General features: G+C 39.6%; 1 protein-coding gene across 1 annotated transcript in view; it reads left to right on the top strand.

Moving 5' to 3' along the window:
- The window catches only part of ALDH16A1 (aldehyde dehydrogenase 16 family member A1), a 58047-nt gene extending 38425 nt beyond the window's left edge, over nt 1-19622 (top strand). Inside the window, exons 12-18 of the mRNA XM_070728552.1 lie at nt 909-1014; nt 1653-1801; nt 4629-4796; nt 8067-8271; nt 9422-9607; nt 17300-17425; nt 19330-19622. Of these exons, the coding sequence (XP_070584653.1) occupies nt 909-1014; nt 1653-1801; nt 4629-4796; nt 8067-8271; nt 9422-9607; nt 17300-17425; nt 19330-19506 (1117 nt within the window). The 3' untranslated portion in view covers nt 19507-19622. The remainder of the gene's footprint in view (nt 1-908; nt 1015-1652; nt 1802-4628; nt 4797-8066; nt 8272-9421; nt 9608-17299; nt 17426-19329) is intronic.
- Nucleotides 19623-19713: the final 91 nt, after the last annotated feature.

Here is a 19713-nt window from a genome sequence, read left to right as displayed (position 1 = left end):
GTACAAATTTGTGTAACTTTAAAGTATGCAATTTTTAAAATAGTATACATATTTACATAGGGGAGAAGAAAAGAGGAGAAATTAGAGCGGGAAAGGAAGAGAGAGAGGGGAAGAAAAGGGGAAGAAAAAAGAAGAAAACAAAAAGAAAGAGATGAAGAAGGAAAAGGAATAAAACTGCTAAGTGAGAAAGGAAGAGAACGAGGATAGGAAAAAGATAGAAGATGAAACCAGCAATAAGCTGGTGCATTGTTTCCTTACGACGTAAAGTTCATATTTATCGTTGGAGTGTCGTTCTTTTTTTTTAAAGAGTAGTTGTAAATTTATATTAGTTTGATTTGGATTGTAGTTTTAAAAATTTTCCAGTGTTATATCTATATATCTGTACTACAGTGTTCCTTTGATTTTCGCGGGGGATGCGTTCCGAGACCGCCCGCGAAAGTCAAATTTCCGCGAAGTAGAGATGCGGAAGTAAATACACTGTTTTTGGCTATGAACAGTACCCCAAGCCTTCCCTTAACACTTTAAACCCCTAAATTACAATTTCCCATTTCCTTAGCAACCATTCAGATTATTACTCACTATGTTTATTTATTAAAGTTTATTTTAAAAAATGTTTTTTAAAGGCAGACGAAAGTTTGGCAATGACATATGATGTCATCGGGCGGGAAAAACCGTGGTATAGGGGGGGAAACCGTGAAGTATTTTTTAATTAATATTTTTAAAAAACCGTGGTATTGATGTTTCGCGAAGTTTGAACCCGCGAAAATTGAGGGAACACTGTATTTCTATGTAGGCTCAGTTGTGGTCGTAACTCAAGGACTCTCTGCACCAAACGAGCAAAAATGTCAATTTTTTTCGTGCTGTGCTACTTGAAATCTCACACCCTTTTTTGTCTTCTGCCTTCTTAGTTTGCAGGTTGGAACAGTCTGGATCAACAGCCACAATATGTTAGATGCAGCAGCTGCCTTTGGAGGATATAAGGAAAGCGGCCATGGACAGAATGGAGGCAAAGAGGTTAGTAAGGAAACACTGTAAGATACAGTATACAAATTTATTTTTAGTTAATCTTTTGTATTTGTTTTTACCTAGGTGATAACAATGTTAATATTAGTTTAAATGTATTCTTTGATGATTATGGTATAGTAGTTTATGTATAAGCAACATATTAAGAATTTTGGTTTATATACGTATAGTAGTTAAAATTAGTTTAAATGTATTGTTTGATGATTATGGTATATTAGTTTATGTATAAGCAACATATAAAGAATTTTGGTTTATATACGTATAGTAGTTAAAATTAGATTAAATATATTGTTTGATGATTATGGTATATTAGTTTATGTATAAGCAACATATTAAGAATTTTAGTTTATATATGCATAGTACTTAAGATTTTGAAAATTCTAACCCAAATTTACTAGACTTTTTAATATTCAACATATATTCAATTATGTATTCTTTTTCTGTATTTGAATCTATACTTTCAAGAGAAGCGGGGGAAATGCACCCCCACTTTATGTTTAATGTTTGTATGTATGTCTGTTTATTTTAAGAAAAATTAATTAAAAATATTAAATAGGAAACGCCGTAAATGGCTGGCAGAGAGGATCCCAGCACATCTCTAAGTTTCATTCTGGATTCTTTCCGTCCAGGCACTTTATGAATACGTGAGACCAATCTGGGAAACTCAACCACGCATCGGTTGTATGAATATGAATTTTGAAACATTTGCTACCTCACCAAAGACTGATCTCCCAGCTCCCTGCTCTACGGTTCCTGAGCTGAAAGCAGACATTCCAAGGTAAGTGTGGAAGGGCCTGATTTTTCTCAGAAAACTACTTCCGCGCACTTTGTACCAAGGATTAAAAAATAAAAAATAAAGACAGAAAATCAAACTTGATGAACTTACACAGCTATGATACCTCGGGACAGAATGGGGTCACTCCCACGGCTAATTCACTCAGTGCATTCGCATAGATCTTTTATTTTTGCTTGACCACATTCTCATTTACATTTATTTTACCTCTTGTATCAAAATAAATAATTCTTATGACTACCAGCTTTTTGTAATGCTTTGATGTTGAATTACTAAAGGAATGAGCACCACAGTGAATTGTCCTGTGGTGAGTTGTTACACATTCTCTGAAATTCTTATCAAAATCCTTGAGATGTTTAAAAAGTGGCTAGACCTAACGGAGCATATGTGCTACTTTGGGGATTGCGTGTTATTATTAGATGTATATTTTGCCTTGGGGTTTTTTACCATATTTTTAATTGATTTTTAAAATATTTACATCTTCATATTTTTAGGTGTGTTGACATCCATATACTTACATTCATATCAATATATTATATGTTTATACATTGTATACACAATCATTTTTGATATTCTTTTTTTACATTTACATATTCTTGTTTTACATTTCTTTTTTGTGTCCATTTATATCATTTTGTCCAGGTAGAATAGTAGTCCGAGTCCTTTTTGTCATTTAGTTTCATCATTACAATTTGGGTATATCTTCACCAATCTTTTTGGGGCCAAGTACCACTAATAAAAAGATTTTATATTGATTCTCTTTGTAAGGTCCGAGTCTGCCAGGCGTACATTGTTTTTATACAGCTCAAAGTGATATGCACCAGGCTTCCTACTTCTATTTTCCCATAGCAACAACCTTGGCAGATGAGTTGGGCTCAGAGTAGTACATGCTTCTGGGAGGACTAGGTTGGCTAGTTTCTAGTCCAGCACTTTAAACGCTACAATAAAGATGTCTGGCCCCCTTTAGCCTACACTTTTATTGGGAAAAGGTGACCCTTTATCCAGAGTTGCTGAAGCTTTACAACCAGTGCAAGGTTCAATTAATGTTTCAGCAAGAATTTACAATGGGGCTTAAGAAAAAACAGGAAAGGATCTTTATTGTGGTGTTTTTGTTTAAGATGGTGCCATCGCCTAGTTCTGGAGTGCAGCTCATTAATGAGTTTTTGAAAAGTGGCTAGCATAAATCTCAGCATCTATTCTGATTCATTGTCCAACACCTAATCCTTCTTCCAAAGCTCAATATACAGAATTCCCCTACTTTAGCTAAATATTAAGAACAATAATCGGGCCCAGGACAATGAGGGAGCTTTGTGAGAGAGCAGAGATGTGAACCTTGGAGGGAGCAGGAATGGGAACCCACCCTATATGATCCAGAAGAGAGGCCTGGTTCTCTCATGTCCAGCAACTGAGGTGCATTTTAGCAAAAATATAAAATCTTTATATATAAAATTGTTGTAAGATGCCCTGAATCCCATGGGATTGGGCGGCATAGAAGCCAAACAAACAAACAAAATAAAATAAAATACATCTTTCCCTTCTCATGTAATAACCAGAATTCATAACCCTATTTTGTATCTCAGTTTTGAGAAAATATTGGAGGGGGGTGTTTGTAGCCTTTGAACATAAAGAACTAAGTTTAATAGAAGGACTTTGTCCCATCCTCGAATACAGCTCATCTGTTTGGAACCCATATCGCATCTCAGACATTAATACCCTTGAAAATGGTGAAGAGATACTTCACCAGAAGAGCCCTTCACTCCTCCACTCGAAACAGAATACCCTACGAGACTAGACTTTCAATCCTGGGCCTAGAAAACTTAGAACTAAGACGCCTTAAACATGATCTAAGTATTGCCCACAAGATCATATGCTACAATGTCCTGCCTGTTGGCAACTATTTCAGCTTCAACCACAACAACACAAGAGCACAGATTTAAAGTTAATATTAACCGCTCCAAACTTGACTGTAAAAAAATATGATTTCATTAACCGAGTTGTCAAAGCGTGGAACTCATTACCGGACTCCATAGGGTCATCCCCAAACCCCCAACACTTTACCCTTAGATTATCCATGGTTGACCTCTCCAGATTCCTAAGAGATCAGTAAGGGGTGTGCATAAGTGCACTAGAGTGCCTTCCGTCCCCTGTCCTATTGCTCTCCTATATCTCCTATACCATTCTTCTTTCCTATATTTATTCTATTCTTTCATTGATATGTTTTATTCCTATATCTTCTCTTCTTTCTTTGATATATTTTACTATGAGCATATCCTCTATAACCTTCATTATGTATTTTACCATGTGTATACCCACTAAAACCCTCATTGTGTATTGGACAAAATCAATCAATCAATAAATAAATACCCAGACATTTTCACTTAGCAAATCACTTTGCAGCCTATTCCTTTCTAGAGAATCTCATTCTGAGAAAATCTCAAGCCAGAGGTGGGTTCCTACCAGTTGTAATTGGCTCTTCAGAACCTTCAGAACCATTAGTAAACCAGTGATGATGCCACGGAACCGGTTCTTGCAATGTTTCCATGAGCACCATCATCTGCGCATGCCCATGGCATGACCCCGAGCGAACCAGCAGCAAAAGGATCCAGAACCCACCCCTGGTTTCAACCTATCCATAAAATCCCCGCACCCAGAGTTTGTTGCCTTCCTGTTCCTTTTCAGCTTTGTTTTGAAATGGGTTCAAAAGAACAAGAGGCAAAAAGCTCTATTACAGTTTCTCCTCCCTCCCCGCGTTCCTTTTGTCTTCTTCCTTCCTTCCCAACCTTCCTTCTTCCTTCCTTCCTTCCTTCCACAGGCTGGACCAAACCTACAAGTTGTACTACGGTGGTTCTCAAAAGAGACCAGATTCCTTGAGTTCCCGAACTATTGTTGACCATGCTGAAAAGCCAGTGGCCGTCGTTGCAGATGGGAACGTGAAGGACATCCTTAATGCAGTGGAAGCCGCTCACAAGGCAGCGCCTGGGTGAGTCCAGGCCTTTCATTTACTTTACCATCTCACCAGGGATGGACTACTAACCGGAACGACAGAAACGCCATTCCGTTGGTGGAAATGGAGCGTGTAACCTTGCTCCATCGCCGCCGTGTGTGCATGTGCCGTACACGTGCAACTGGCACGATTCCCGCAAAAATTACCAATTTTTTTGCTTCCGCGCATGCACAGAAGCAAAGATATCAGCAGAGTCTATGGAGAGGGGCGGCATACAAATCTAATAAATAAATAAATAAATTTTGCCCAAATCTCGCTGCCGCAAGGACGTCCGTGCATCCGCGGGAGCAAACACCCCCCCCCCCCCCGGGAATCACATGTGCATTTTCACATCACATTCGGGCCAAATCTTGCGGCAGGCACGCGTGCCCTCACGGTCTGTTCTGGTAGGGCGGGAACGGTAGCCCGCCACTGCATCTAACCCATGGACTTGGGATTGTTCTCTGATGGTGAGCCATATACAAGTCGTCCTTGCTTAATGACTGGTTGCATAGTGATTATTTGAAATTACAATAGATTTCTCCCCCCACAAAGGCAGGTATAATTTGGCTCCAGAATTGCAATAGCTGTGCATACAGGGAGGCAGGGGGAGACAGAGAGAGGGGAATGGGGAAGAGAGTGTCACGTGATCACATTTGGACTCTTGGCAACCGGCTTTCATTTCATAGTGATGAGATTTAAACTGCTGAACTACAGCTAGCAGTTGTTCTGCCGGCGTGTTACAACCACCCGTAATTACAGGGTAATTAGTCCAGGAAGACACACACCACACAATAAAAGGAAAACCCAAAAGTTTTTATAAACAGAAAAACAGAAACAGCTCCCTTTTTAAATGTCAAAGGGATTTTCTGGTACACACAAGGCACAGGTTAAATGCAATCCAATTGCTCACCCAATAACTAGGAAATTGAGTCCAATTCTAAAGTCCAGAGAGTCCACACACAATCTTGAACAGCACAAAAACCACGATCTTGACGAAACAATGAATCAGATAAACCGCCATGAGGCTCAAACACCAGGCTGCACTTTTATCTGTAGCACTAATTACAGCAGCCCCACCCAACCACAGGTGGCCTCATTTTCTCTTGTAATAATCCTTCAGTTGTTGTCTCCTATGCCTCACTCTATGCATGCGTGGATGTGTCATTAATTCTTGTTCAGAATCCAGGGATGATACAGATGATTGATCTCCTGGGCTGTCTGCCAAACTCCCCTCTTCCCTGTCACTCACGCTTCCTTGGTCAGAGGAGGCTTTGTCGGCAGATTCCATCGGGAGCAAAACAGGCCTGCGGCATGTGGAGGTTTCCCCCACATCCACCTGCACATTCCTTGGGGCAGGAGCTGGGCCAGAGCAAATCACAACAGCAGTTAGCTGAAGTAGCCTGCAGTGCTGCACCCTAACCACTGTGCCACCCCGGCTCTTGTGTTATGCTTCCTACAAACTTAATTAGCTGACTAGCAAAAGGTTCATCTGCCTCCTCTGTTTGGTTGGGTGGCTTACAGCAGAGGTCCCCAACCGCCGGTCCGCGGACCGGCACCGGGCTGTTGGGGGTTTTCAGCCGGTCCGCGGCGCCAGGGCCCCCTCGGCCTTTCCGCACCACCAGCGGCGCTCCCCCCGCCAGCCAGCCAAGCCCCGCGCCCGCCGGAACCGGCTCCTCGCTCTCCCCCCGCCGCCCGCCGCGTTTGCAGGAGGTGGGGAGGGTCGGGCGGCCCGCCAAGGCCCGGAGGGACGCCGCTGCCCCCCCCTTCCCTCTCTCCGCCCGCCACTGTGCCTCCTTGACGCCGAGAGGAAATGCCGGCAAAGGCTTTTCTCAGCGGAGGTCTTCAATGTCGGGGGCGCACGGGCGGTTGCACGCGCTCCCTATCTCCCTGCTAGCCCACTCGGAGTATTCAAAATAAGAAAAACCTTTGCCGGCGAAGGCTTTTCTTATTTTGAATATTCCGAGTGGGCTAGCAGGGAGATAGGGAGCGCGTGCAACCGCCTGTGCGCCCCCGACATTGAATATCACCTTCGCCGGCCCCACCTCTCCTGCAAACCCCCTTGCTGAGAGCCCGGGGCGAAAGTGCTCTCGCAAAGGTGAGGCGGGCAGGGCGTGCACGCGTCACCGCTGAGAAGAACGGAGAACGAGAGTGAGTGATAGCAACAGACAGCAAGATAGAGAGAAAGTGAGAAAGAGAGAGTGAGAGAAAGGGGGGGAGAAAGAGATAGCAAGAGCGAGAACAAGAGAGAGAAAGAGCGTGAGAAAGAAAACAAGAAAGAGTGAGAGAGAGAGAAAGCAAAAGAGACAGAAAGAAAACAAGAGAGAGAAAGTGAGAAGAAGAGAGAGAAAGAGGGGAAGAGAGAGAGAAAGAGAGGGAGAGGGAGAAAGAGAGAGGGAGAGGGGGGAGAGATAGCAAGAGAGGGAGAGAGAGAAAGAGAGAGGGAAAGGGGGGAGAGATAGCAAGAGAGGGAGAGAGAGAAAGAGAGAGGGAAAGGGGAGAGAGGGGGGAGAGAAAGAGAGAGGGAGAGAGAGAGGAGATAAAGGAAGAGGAGAGAGAGAAAGGAAGAGAAAGAAAGAAAGAGGGATAGAAAGAGAGAGAGAGTGAGAGATGCTCAGTGAGCCTTTCTTTGAAGTTGCCTTTCTTTCTTTCTTTCTTTCTTTCTTTCTTTCTTTCTCTTTCTTGCTTTCTTTCTTGCTCTTTTTCTTTCTCTCTTTTACCTTCCCTTCCTCTATTTCTTCTTTTCTTTCTCCTTCCTACCTTCTTCCCTTACTCTCCCCTTTCATAAGTTTCCTTGCTTCCTTCCTCTGTTCCTGTCCCTTCCCCCCTTCTTTCTTTCTTTCTTTCCTTCCTTCCTTTCCTCCCTCCATTTCTTGCTTTCCTTTTCCTTCCTCCCTTCTTTCCTCCCTCATTCCCTTCTTTCACTCCTTCCTCTCTTACTCTCCCCTTTCACACCTTTCCTTGCTTCCTTTGCACCCTTCTTCTGTTCCTGTCCCTTCCCTCTTTCCTTCCTTCCTTCCCACCCTCCGTCCATTCATTCACCCATTCCTCTCTTGATCGCCCCTTTTACGGCGCCGCTGACAGCTAGCTCCCCCCCCCCCACCGGGCCATGGAAAACTGGTCTAGCTTAAAGCCGGTCCCTGGTGCAAAAAAGGTTGGGGACCTCTGGCTTACAGTATAGACCTCTCCTCCCCACCCCTTTAATATTGACTCAAATGCATTCAAGATAATTTTCATTATTGTTGTGCTCTATTTCCATCATAACAGATGGGCCAAAAAAACAACGCATGCCCGGGCCCAGATCTTATACTATCTGGCTGAAAATCTGGAACTCCGTCGAGCTGAGATTGCATCAAAGCTGGAATCATTAATGGGTATAGAAAAAGAGGAAGCTTTGATGGAGGTGGATACTAGTGTGCGCCGACTATTTTATTGGGCAGCTTACGCTGACAAATATGGGGGAGTTGTGCAGGTGAGAATAACAGGGCCTTGTCCTTGGCTAAGTATGGTGTATTTTGCATGCTGTTAATGGATGGAATGTGGATGAATGCCCGAAAGAGTTTGAGATGTGACTATGCTCAATGTCCAAGAACTAAGCTTTATGAACAGAATGTATTGAGTTCAACCCCTGCTGTAAAAAATTAACAGAAAACTCTTATTCTGCTCAAAATTCTAAAATAACTTTCTCTAACTTTGGCACACTTCAAATATATGGGGTTCAATCCATAGAAGCCTCAATAAAGGCTGTTCTGGCTAAGGATTTCTGGGACTTGGTCCATATATCTGAAGAATCCAAAAGAGAAGACAGTTGTAGAGGTTAATGGCAAAGTTGGCCAAAAGGTAATAGGAATACACATTGATTAATCAGTCTTATATAATTCAAGTTATGGTTTAGAGCAGGGGTGACCAACTTTGGCAACTTTAAGACTTGTGGACTTCAACTCCCAGAAGCTGGCTGAGGAATTCTGGGAGTTGAATTCCACAATTCTTAAAGTTACTAAGGTTGGAGACCCCTGGTTTAACGCTCCTCCTAGAATAATTTTAATCTTTAATCAAAATTTATTTTATTTATTTATTGTATTTATGTGCTGCTCATTCTGCGTGCCGTGGACTCAGAGCAGCTAACAAGTAGGATAAATACAACAATATCAAAATATATAATGAAATCAGTAATATAATAAAATAATATCCTAAAAAGAACCATACACCCAGAGCAGTCAATCTAATTCCAGGCCTGCCAGAAAAGCCTGGTCTTAACGGCTTTCCGGAAGACGGTTAGGAAGGAGATAATGTGAATCTCTGGAGGCAGCTGATTCCCTACGGTCAGAGGCGCCACAGAGAAGGCTCTTCCCCGAGGTCCTGCCAACCGACATTGCTTGATGGATGGCCTTGTTCTGGACTCATCAGCTAGCCATATCCTCACTGGGATTAGATTCTGGGGCTTCTGCCTTGTAAGGCAGAGAATTAACCTCTAGGCCACCAGATCTGATCCCCGCTTGGTGGACGGGATCTGGAGAAGGGCGACTCTGGATGCTGGCAATCAGAAGGGATTTTGTTAATGGGAGACACTTTATTCTCTTTATAAACCTTTACATTTTTGCTTCTGGCCTTTTCTGCTACAGGAAACCACTCTCTATGGTGCCTGCATTCACTTCCGGGAACCTCTCGGTGTTGTGGGAATTGCCTGTCCAGACAAGCATCCCCTCCTCAGTTTTGTGAGCTTGTTTGGCGCAGCAATAACTCGTGGCAACTGCGTTGTGATTATTCCCAGTGAGCGATACCCTTTGCCTGCCTTGGACTTTATTCAGGTATTTTCTGAATGTTTCTATCTGACCTAATTTGCAGATCATTAATACAAAAGGCAGATACTGCATGAACGGACGTGTGAGTGATGTGCACCTGCCCCAGTGTGTGAACCTCAACCACTCCAGAGAGTGTATCACCTATTTCCCTTTTCCTTCCCCGGCTTTTGGAGCATTTATTTATTTAGCAAAAAACCCTTCATTTGGGCCACTTGCAAAACTCTGGGAAGTTGACAATGTCAGAACCTCATAAAAACATAATATTAAACGCATAAAAATGAGATTCAGGCACATTTGATTCAAGTTGAAGGATTCCAAAATAATCCTAGTTCCGAAGAAAAAGTAAAAGATTGATTATACGTTTGATGTGGGAAATTTACAAGCCAGCTAAGGGGCTCGGTGAATTTTAAATAAGATTTTGAAATTAATTACAAGAACTAATTTAAGTTGTGAATGCCCCAACACTGGAAGTTTTTAAGCAGATGTTGGATAACCATCTGTCTGAAGTTGTGTAGGGTTTCCTGCCTAAGCAGGGAGTTGGACTAGAAGACCTCCAAGGTCCCTTCCAACTCTGCTGTTATTATTAGTAACTCTTCCTGTTGATTGATCACTCCTCCACTCGAAACAGAATATCCTACGAAAATAGACTAACAATCCTGAGCCTAGAAAGCCTAGAACTACGGCACCTAAAACACGACTTGAGTATTGCCCACAAGATCATATGCTGCAACGTCCTACTGGTCAATGAGTACTTCAGCTTCAACCGCAACAACACAAGAGCATGCAACAGATTCAAACTTAATACGAACCGCTCCAAATTTGACTGTAAAAAATATGATTTCAACAATCGAGTTATCGAAGCGTGGAACTCATTGCCAGACTCAATTGTGTCAACCCCTAACCCCCAACATTTCTCCCTTAGACTCTCCACGATTGACCTCTCCAGGTTCCTAAGAGGCCAGTAAGGGGCGTACATAAGTGCACTGGTGTGCCTTTCGTCCCCTGTCCAATTGTCTTTCCTTTCTCTCGCTTATCATATATATTTTCTTTCTTTCATATATCCTCTCCTCTAAGTTCACTTTACCCTTATATATATTACTACGTGTCTATTTTTCTTCCTATGTATTTGTGTAGTGGACAAATGAATAAATAAATATGTATATATATTTTTGGAAATGTGCAAGAAATGTTTCCATGAGAAAATGCTGTCAGTTAGGGGGGGAAATCAGGTGGGATTTTGAAGTTTGGACATTTGAGGGAACCAGAAAGAACTAAAGATTATAATTAAAGCAAAAGAGAGCCATTAATACAGAATGAAGCAAAATATTCTTACCTTTTGAAAAATTAAAGGATTTTTGGGAACAATGCACTCAAAAATTATTCTTAACATTGTCCGCTATAATAAAGCTGGGTTCAGAAGAGGTTATAGAAGAGAAATTAGGGGAAACAAAGGGAGCTAAAAACCAGGCCAAAGAAGTTGTGGTTATTATTATCCTTATGGTGATTGTTACTCTAACTTGCTTTAGGAATGTCTACATTTTTCCCCTTTTGAGTCTGGAAGAAACAGGCAGAATGTCTTTTGTGGTACCCCAAGAATGCGAAATTCCTCACTTGGGAAGAGCCTTAATCTCTCTTTGGGAAATTGCATAAGAAAACAATTGTACAAATGCCTATACCCTGTCATAGTGTTAGTAGTTACATAAATATATTTGTAATTCATTTTACAATTAATAAAAGCAGGTGTTAAAATGGTTTAATAAAATGAAAGGAATTAAAATTGGATAACCATTGCTCTGAAGTGTAGGGTATCCTGCCTAAGTTGAGGGTTGGACTGGAAGACCGCCAATGACCTTTCCATCTCTGTTATTCTATTCTGTGAATATGTGTAGTTAAAACTCAGTCTACATTTAGTGTATATCTGACTTTGGGGATGTTTCTTCATAACCAAACAAGCTGAATCTGGATGTCGCGAAGCAGAGCCAGATTTTGTAATTAACCCCCAGCATCCCGTTTTGACAGACAGAGTGCTGCAGGAGGCTGAGTGCGGTCACATCCCTGGCCACGCCCACCCGGCCATGACCACTCACCCAGTCAGGGCAGAGAACCAGTTGTTAAAAAAATTGCAGCCCATCATTGCATATAAACTATTCAAATCCATAAAATCCGCATGCCTCAGCTTCCATTCCTCCTAGATTTTGGATATAGCAGATTAGTTTAGATATTAATCATTTTTTAAAAGACATGTGTGGCCTAGTTTAGGATCCCAGTAAAGCTGTATGATTCATTTTGTTTTGCTGGTCAAAGTAGCAAGCAGATTGTTGGCTGCCTTTAGATCTGTATTTCCCAAAAATTGGTCTTCTCTAGAATTGCAAAATAATGACCGCAGCCAAGTAGTTTCAGAACTTATGACCTTGTTGTCACAATAGCGTTTCTTGAGCTAACTGTGATTGGTCAAAAGAATGTGAGAGAGGTATTCCTTCGAACTAGATAATTCTTTGGGACTTTGGAAATGGGAGCAATAAAAAGAAAAGGACTGGGACCCCAAACAAAAAGGTTCCTATATGCTTTTCATTCCATGCAGAAATAATGAAAGTTATAATCTGACATAGTTGACAGATACCAGCTGAGGGATTCATTACATGAACAGAAATCCCTAATGATGGACTTGATATTTCCCCCCCCAGTAAATCCAGTCGTGTGCTTTTTGGGATTCATTTTTATTTATTTGTTTGTTTGTTTGTTTGTTTTGTCCAATACACAATGAAGGTTTTAGTGGGTGTATATATATATACATGTATAGAAAAATGTATAGAAAAACACCCCCTCTGCATGAATAAAAGAGATGATACGTCCCACCTACCAGAGATTTGGAAACCAGCCTTAAACAAAAAAACATATCATAATCATCACCATGTCAATCCTTCAAGCAATTGTGACTCCACCAACCAATCAAATCACTAAAACATAGTCACCCAATCTATTTGCTACATTCAAACCAAATCTCCACCCCCAAAACTATATATAAGGAACAAATGACAGTTGTAAACATTCCATATTTACAGCAGCACGAAGCTTAAAACTTCAGCCTGATGATGGTGAATGTGATTTCACCGAAACGTCGCATAGACACTCAAAACATTACACAGGGCAAAACCCGAACTCAGAACAATCTACATATATATATATATACACACACACACACACAGAGTAAAATACATGATGAAGGTTATAGAGGAGATACTCATAGTAAAATATATCTAAGAAAGAATAGAAAAGAAGATATAGTAATAGAACATATCAATGAAAGAATAGAAGAAGACATATAGGAATAGAAGAAAGGTATAGGAAATATAGGTGAGCAGTAGGACAGGGGACGGAAGGCACTCTAATGCCCCTTACTGACCTCTTAGGAATCTGGATAGGTCAACCATAGATAATCTAAGGGTAAATTGTTGGGGGTTTGGGGTTGACACTATGGAGTCCGGTAATGAGTTCCACACTTCGACAACTCGGTTATTGAAGTCATATTTTTTACAGTCAAGTTTGGAGCGGTTAATATTAAGTTTAAATCTGTTGTGTGCTCTTGTGTTGTTGTGGTTGAAGCTGAAGTAGTCGCCGACAGGCAGGACGTTGCAGCATATGATCTTGTGGGCAATACTTATTTAAGTATCTTGTGGGCAATACTTATTTAAATATTTAAATAACATTCAGGTGGTTCTTTGTAAACATGGCAGACTTGCTTATTTAAATATTTTACTCCCCTTCTCATCATATGTGGTCTTCTTGCCATTTGGAGGATTTGCTGCATATTTTTATTTCATAGAATTCATCATGCCTTTATGGTTATAATGGTGAGAATTTTTTTAAAAAAAATTCACATATAAAACAACGATACATTTTAGAAAGAGCAATAAACAACAATGTAAACATACAAAAAACAAAGAGAAAGAGAAAGAAAGAAAAGAGAGGGTGGGGGAAGGTCACATGGCATACCGCTATCTTCTTATTTACATTTCTGATGATTCAAAAAGCAAACTCTCTATATACAAATCTAATAAATAATATAAATAATAAATAATCATTATTACTTTATCTAGACTATATTATCAATTATTTACATTTTCAGTATGTTATTTACAGTGATCAGTTATATCAATTTGTTATTTACTTATTTGTTTAGTTGTTTCTTCTGGTTTCAAGCCATTTGTAAAAATTTTCCCATATTGGGTAGAATTCTTTCTCTTGTTTATTTTGTAATTCAAATGTGAGCCTGGACATTTCAGTGTAATCCATAAGATTACTTATAACCATATTATCTGTTGGGAGATTATTTTCTTTCCAAATCTGTGCGTAGGCTAGTCTCGCTATGGGTATTATGTGGATGATAAGGTAGTAATTTGATTTTGAATATTGTCTGGTGAGAAAAATGTTAAGGGTTTCTAATTGCAAATAGTAAGTCTAAGCAATAAATAAAGACAATAAAGAACACAATGCTACTTTACAAGCATTTATTCCCAGTCTGAAGTTATCAGAGCTGTATAGTATTATTTTGTGTAGTTGTTGTGTATATTATTAAGCAGAGCCACCTTCTGTGGTCAGAATAGCATTGATGGAAAAATCCTAATGTATTAGATTCTTTCTGTGGGATAAAAATGCTGTTGTTCAAATAAGAGACTGGATAGAATAGAATAGAATAGAATTATTTATTGGACAAGTGTGATTGGACACATAAGGAATTTGTCTTAGAGCATATGCTCTCACTGTACATAAAAGAAAAAGATACATTTGTCAAGAATCACGTGGTACAACACTTAATGATTGTCATAGGGTCAAATAAGCAATGAGGAAACACTCAATAAAAATTTTAAGGATACAAGCAACAAGTTACAGTCATACAGTCCTAAGTGGGAGGAAAAGGATGATAGGAATGATGAGAAAAAACTAGTAGAAATTGGAGTAAAAAGTTTGGCAGTATTGAAGGAATTATTTGTTTAGCAGAGTGATGGCGTTCAGGGAAAAACTGTTCTTGTGTCTAGTTGTCTTGGTGTGCAGTGCTCTGTAGCAACATTTTGAGGGTGGGAATTGAAACAATTTGTGTCCAGGATGTGAGGGGTCAGTAAATATTTTCACCGCCCTCTTTTTGACTCGTGCAGTATACAGGTCCTCAATGGAAGGCAGGTTGGCAGCAATTGTTTTTTCTGCAGTTCTGATTATCCTCTGAAGTCTGCATCGGTCTTGTTGGGTTGCAGAACCGAACCAGACAGTTATAGAGGTGCAGATGACAGACTCAATGATTCCTCTGTAGAACTGTATCAGCAGCTCCTTGGGCAGTTTGAGTTTCCTGAGTTGGCGCAGAAAGAACATTCTTTGTTGTGGAAGGATGGAACTGTTTCTCCTAAAGTCTACTCTACCACCATTTCTACGGTTTTGAGTGTGTTCAGTTCTACATTGTTCCAGTCACACCCCAAGGTTAGCTGTTCAAACTCCCGTCTATATGTGGATCCATCATTGTCTCAAATGAGTCCGATCACTGTTGTATCATCTGGATCCTTTGGGATTAAAATTCGTAATCCATATAACAGGTATCATCTTGTCTAGCCATCAATACCTGCTCAAAATAAGATGCTTTGAATAAAATATGTCTGACATTTGAGAAATCAAGCAATCTGATTGCAATATTGATTCTCAGGTCCGAAAACAAGGGTGGACGACTGATAGAAATAAAGAAGCTTATTTTTGCTTTTACTGAAAGGACCCACCAACTTGAACCAAGTGCAGAATTCTCGTTAAGAAACCCAAAATTTAACATCTATGGAGATTCTCAGTCATCATGGTTGTCCCAAAGGTGCTTTTTCAGGAGGCAACTGGACTTGCTTGTTTTTTTTCTTTGAAGGCATTTCCCTTCCTACGCAAGAAGCTTCTTCAGTTCCGACTAGATGGTGGGGAATGAAAGGATTTATACTCCTTGCAGACAGCTGGTCCTTTGCATTCTTTTAGAGTATCATTGAGGCCCCTTGGAGGTTTGTCTGTGTCTTCAGAGTCATTTGAATAGTGCAAATGGGTGTGGAGCCCTCTTGGAACTGCTGAAAAGATTGTTGTGTGAAGCTTCTTCGATGAGAAGCATAATGGCTTCAAAGAAAAACAAGAAAGTTCAGTTACCTCTTGAAAAAGCACCTTTAAGCCAAAATTTTAGGCCCTGAGAGTGTGGGAGGACCCATCTCCTGGTTGTAGCTCTGTTGACTCTGTTGTTTTACTTGATTTTTGTGTATTTGAATTTTTGTCTTTATGATGTAATTGCTTTTATTTCTATTTATTTATTTATTTATTTACTTACTTACTTACTTACTTACTTACTTACTTACTTACTTACTTACTTACTTACTTACTTACTTATATACTTACTTAATTGACTTCTATATCGCCCAATCCCGAAGGTCTCAGAACTATTTGAAAAGTTTATCATTTCTTGAGATGGGCAGCTTTATAAATTGATTAAATGATTAAATGATTGAGCTTCTGCACAGCAATAGAATTCATTACTAATACCAGAACAAAACTCGCTAGTACAATAAGTCATCTGATTTTCTCCCAAGAGATCTTCTTCAAATACTTAGTTTAAGGGGAGAAGATGGGGAGAATTGTGTTTCCATGTTTCATCTTTGTTAGGTATGGAAAGCCCAAAGCTGTCTACTTTGCTATAAATCATCCCAGCATTTACTTATTATTATTATTATTATTATTATTATTATTATTATTATTATTATTATTATTAATAATAATGATTTTTATAATATAAAACACACACACAACATATAACATATAACATGTGCTCAGTGATCCCACCACCAGACAATCAATCATACCCCACCACCAGTTGGGGGTATTTCTTGTATAAATCATTTAAACCCAAGAGTGAAATATTTCTTTACATATTATAGAGTGATTCCAACTTGTTTCTTATAGCTTGGTCTCGGATCCTTTCGCCATATATCATCTTACCTTGTCCCATCGCCCCAAGCATTTACTTTTTTTTAAATTTCTTTTTTTTTTTTAAACAAAACAGACATATAAAAATACACAAACATAAAAAAAATACACATATCGGGGATGATTTACATCCCGATTTTCGCATCAGATTGAAAACATTTTAATCTACGTATGTTCACTGTAAATACTGTACATTTTATGAAAGAAAAATAAAGAAGAAAAGAAGCATTTTAGAGAACATCCCAACATTTACAATGATATTAGAATATTCTTCCACTATCCTCTATAAATTGGGAAGAGATGTTGACTTCTAAAAAAAGACTCCTCCATTTATCCAAAAAAAACCCCATTGTTTTTGGCTGAATGGATTGAACAATAATATACTGCAGCAAGAATTTTATAGCATGGGACAGGTTTCTCTGATTTAGTATCCTGCGAGATAATTGTCCACTTACAACCACAATTTAGCATTGTATTTCTTTACTAAGCAAAGTTAAGTTATTTTTGCCTCATTTTATGGCCTTTCTTGCCACAGTTGTTAAGTGAATCACTGCAGTTGTTAAGTCAGTAACATTCTACATTATAATTCTCAGTGCCCCAAACAGGATTCTCTGAGATGAAGTTCACAAGTCTTAAAGTTGCCAGGTTTGTGGACCTCTGGTTTAGGTGGTTGATAGCATCCACTTCTCCTTATTTCTTTATTGTTAACAGGTATTGGAGACCTCCGACGTACCTGCTGGGGTGGTGAATGTCATCTCTGGCTCTCGGGATTATTTGAGTCGAAGTTTAGCTGAGCATCATGATGTCCAAGCCATGTGGTATTTTGGGTCTAAAGAGGTGAGTGGTCTTGCAGGCTGTGGAACAGAATGGGCCAACTCGCCATGGAAGAGCTCATTGTAGCCAACTGTCACTAAAGGAACAGTTGTAAGTTGAGGACTATATATACTGCACTGTGGCCTCTCCAGCTTTATATGTAACTGAGTTCCACAGCTGGTTTATTGAACAAGCCAAAATCAATCTTCTCAGCCAGCAGAGGAAAAGCCTGGTTTGTTCAGCCAATGACTAATTTATTTTCCCTGTGTTTCTTCCTTCAGTTCTCAGGTTGGTACCTCAAGTACCAACACTTTACCCCTAGATTATCTATGGTTGACCTATCCAGATTCCTAAGTGGTCACTAAGGGGCGAGTACAAGTGCACTGGAGTGCCTTCCGTCCCCTGTCCTATTGCTCTCCTATACCTCCTATACCTTTCTTCTATTCCTATATCTCTTCTTCTATTCTTTCACTGATACGTTCTATTACTATACCTTCTTTTCTATTATTTCTTAGATATATTTTATGATGAGTATCTCCTCTATAACCTTCATCATGTATTTTACTATGTGTATATAGATATATACCCACTAAAACCCTCATTGTGTATTGGACAAAATAAATAAATAAAAAATAAAAGTATGCCAGACCTGTAAAGAATAATAGGTTTTTTTTTTTTAAAAAAAAATGGTTTGCGGGTTTTTTTTCTCACACACATTAGTCAATTTTGCCTGTGTGCTATGGACGTTTTCTTTAAAAGATGAGCATTTTTGAGGTTTGCCTCTATATTTCTGAGTTTGAATCATATGGGGGTTTTTTCTGTTTTTATAGGGGTTATTTGGGGGATAGGTCTGTCATTTTTGTTTTTCTTTTTGTGGATGCATATTTTGGCAGCATATGGGGATTTATATTTGTTGTGTTTTGTGGGGGATAGTTGTGGAATATCATGCAAGACATGTGTGTCTTTTTTTTTTTTAATATCACCAAGTCCCCTTGTGGGAGTTGAGTTTTTGTGGGGACTTGTGGTTTGGCATTTGGAGACCAGATCTTCAGAGGTTTAAACGAAGAGGAAAAAGTGGCAAATTAAGGAGTCATATCTTTTTAAGCTATTTTTGTTTTGTTCAATAAGAGACTTGCAATAAAAATGACAGCAGACCAGGAATAAATAAATATTTTAAACTTAGAATGATAAGTCTAATTTATAAACAGCTTTCATTTTAGATTCCTTGCCAGAATTAAAACATAGTTTAATGTCTTGAATGAATTAAAATATCTGGTAATATTGCTTCATGGTACCAGTGAGAAATATAAGTGGCAGGCCAACTCAAGGAGTATTAAACCTTAAACTTGGAAGCAGACAAGATACTGTTCAATCTTGTGGACTTTAAGATGTATGGACTTCAACTCCCAGTATTCCCCAGCCAGCATTAAGATTGAGAAAACCTGTATTAGATCATCAAAGAAGAAAAGCAGATGTTATAGAGCCACATCTGTCAAGAAAGTTAAAAAGAGTGATATCAGTGAGAATTCTACAAGGAAGAAGTATAAACAACCCAGAACAAACAGGAAGAAGAGGATATTTCTTTTAACTAAATTTTATTTAGTTATTAAATTCTATGTCATCCTTCTCCCCTACAAGATGACTCAAAAGGTGCAAAGGTTTCGAAAGTCTCAGTTCTAAATCAGTATTCGCTTTATCACTTTATTGGTCTATTCATCTAGTTAGCATTGGTATCCAAATGATTCCAATTACTATTCATATTTTATTTAGTGTTTTGTTATGTTTGGACCAACCTTTTGAAATCTGTCTTGTAGGGGGTCGTTAAAGAGGGCATACTTAACGGTTGGGCTGCCACCATTTCTCCTTTTGTAGCCATCAAGTAAGCAAACATAACGGTTTCATGATGGTCTTGATTCTTTCACCAACAGGGTTCCGGCCTTGTGGAATGGGCTTCTGCTGGGAACCTGAAGAGGACGTGGGTGAACTATGGAGTCGACACACGTTGTTGGACTGATCCAGAAGCCGGGTCAGGAGAAGAATTCCTCTACCAGGCCACCCAGTCTAAAAGTGTCTGGATGCCTATGGGTGACATATTTCCCAACTGAGCTTCAAGGAGGCAATTGGGAGGGGGGTGTTTGTGGGGGGGGAGGGGGGCAAAAAACCCCAAAGATTTCTATTGTTTAATTTCTAATAAAAGAGGATTTTGCCATTTTGTTTAAAACTTGGTATCAAGGTGTTTTCAATGGAGTTGGCGGTTCGTTCTAGGTATTTTCCTGAAGCAAATTCACAAAGTTCTATTCCTACTGAGACAA

This window comes from Erythrolamprus reginae, chromosome Z (genome assembly GCF_031021105.1).
Source record: "Erythrolamprus reginae isolate rEryReg1 chromosome Z, rEryReg1.hap1, whole genome shotgun sequence".
In the NCBI taxonomy this organism is placed as follows: domain Eukaryota; kingdom Metazoa; phylum Chordata; class Lepidosauria; order Squamata; family Dipsadidae; genus Erythrolamprus; species Erythrolamprus reginae.
The sequence above is the reverse complement of the archived record's forward strand: the minus strand, read 5'-3'. Positions and strand labels throughout refer to the sequence as shown.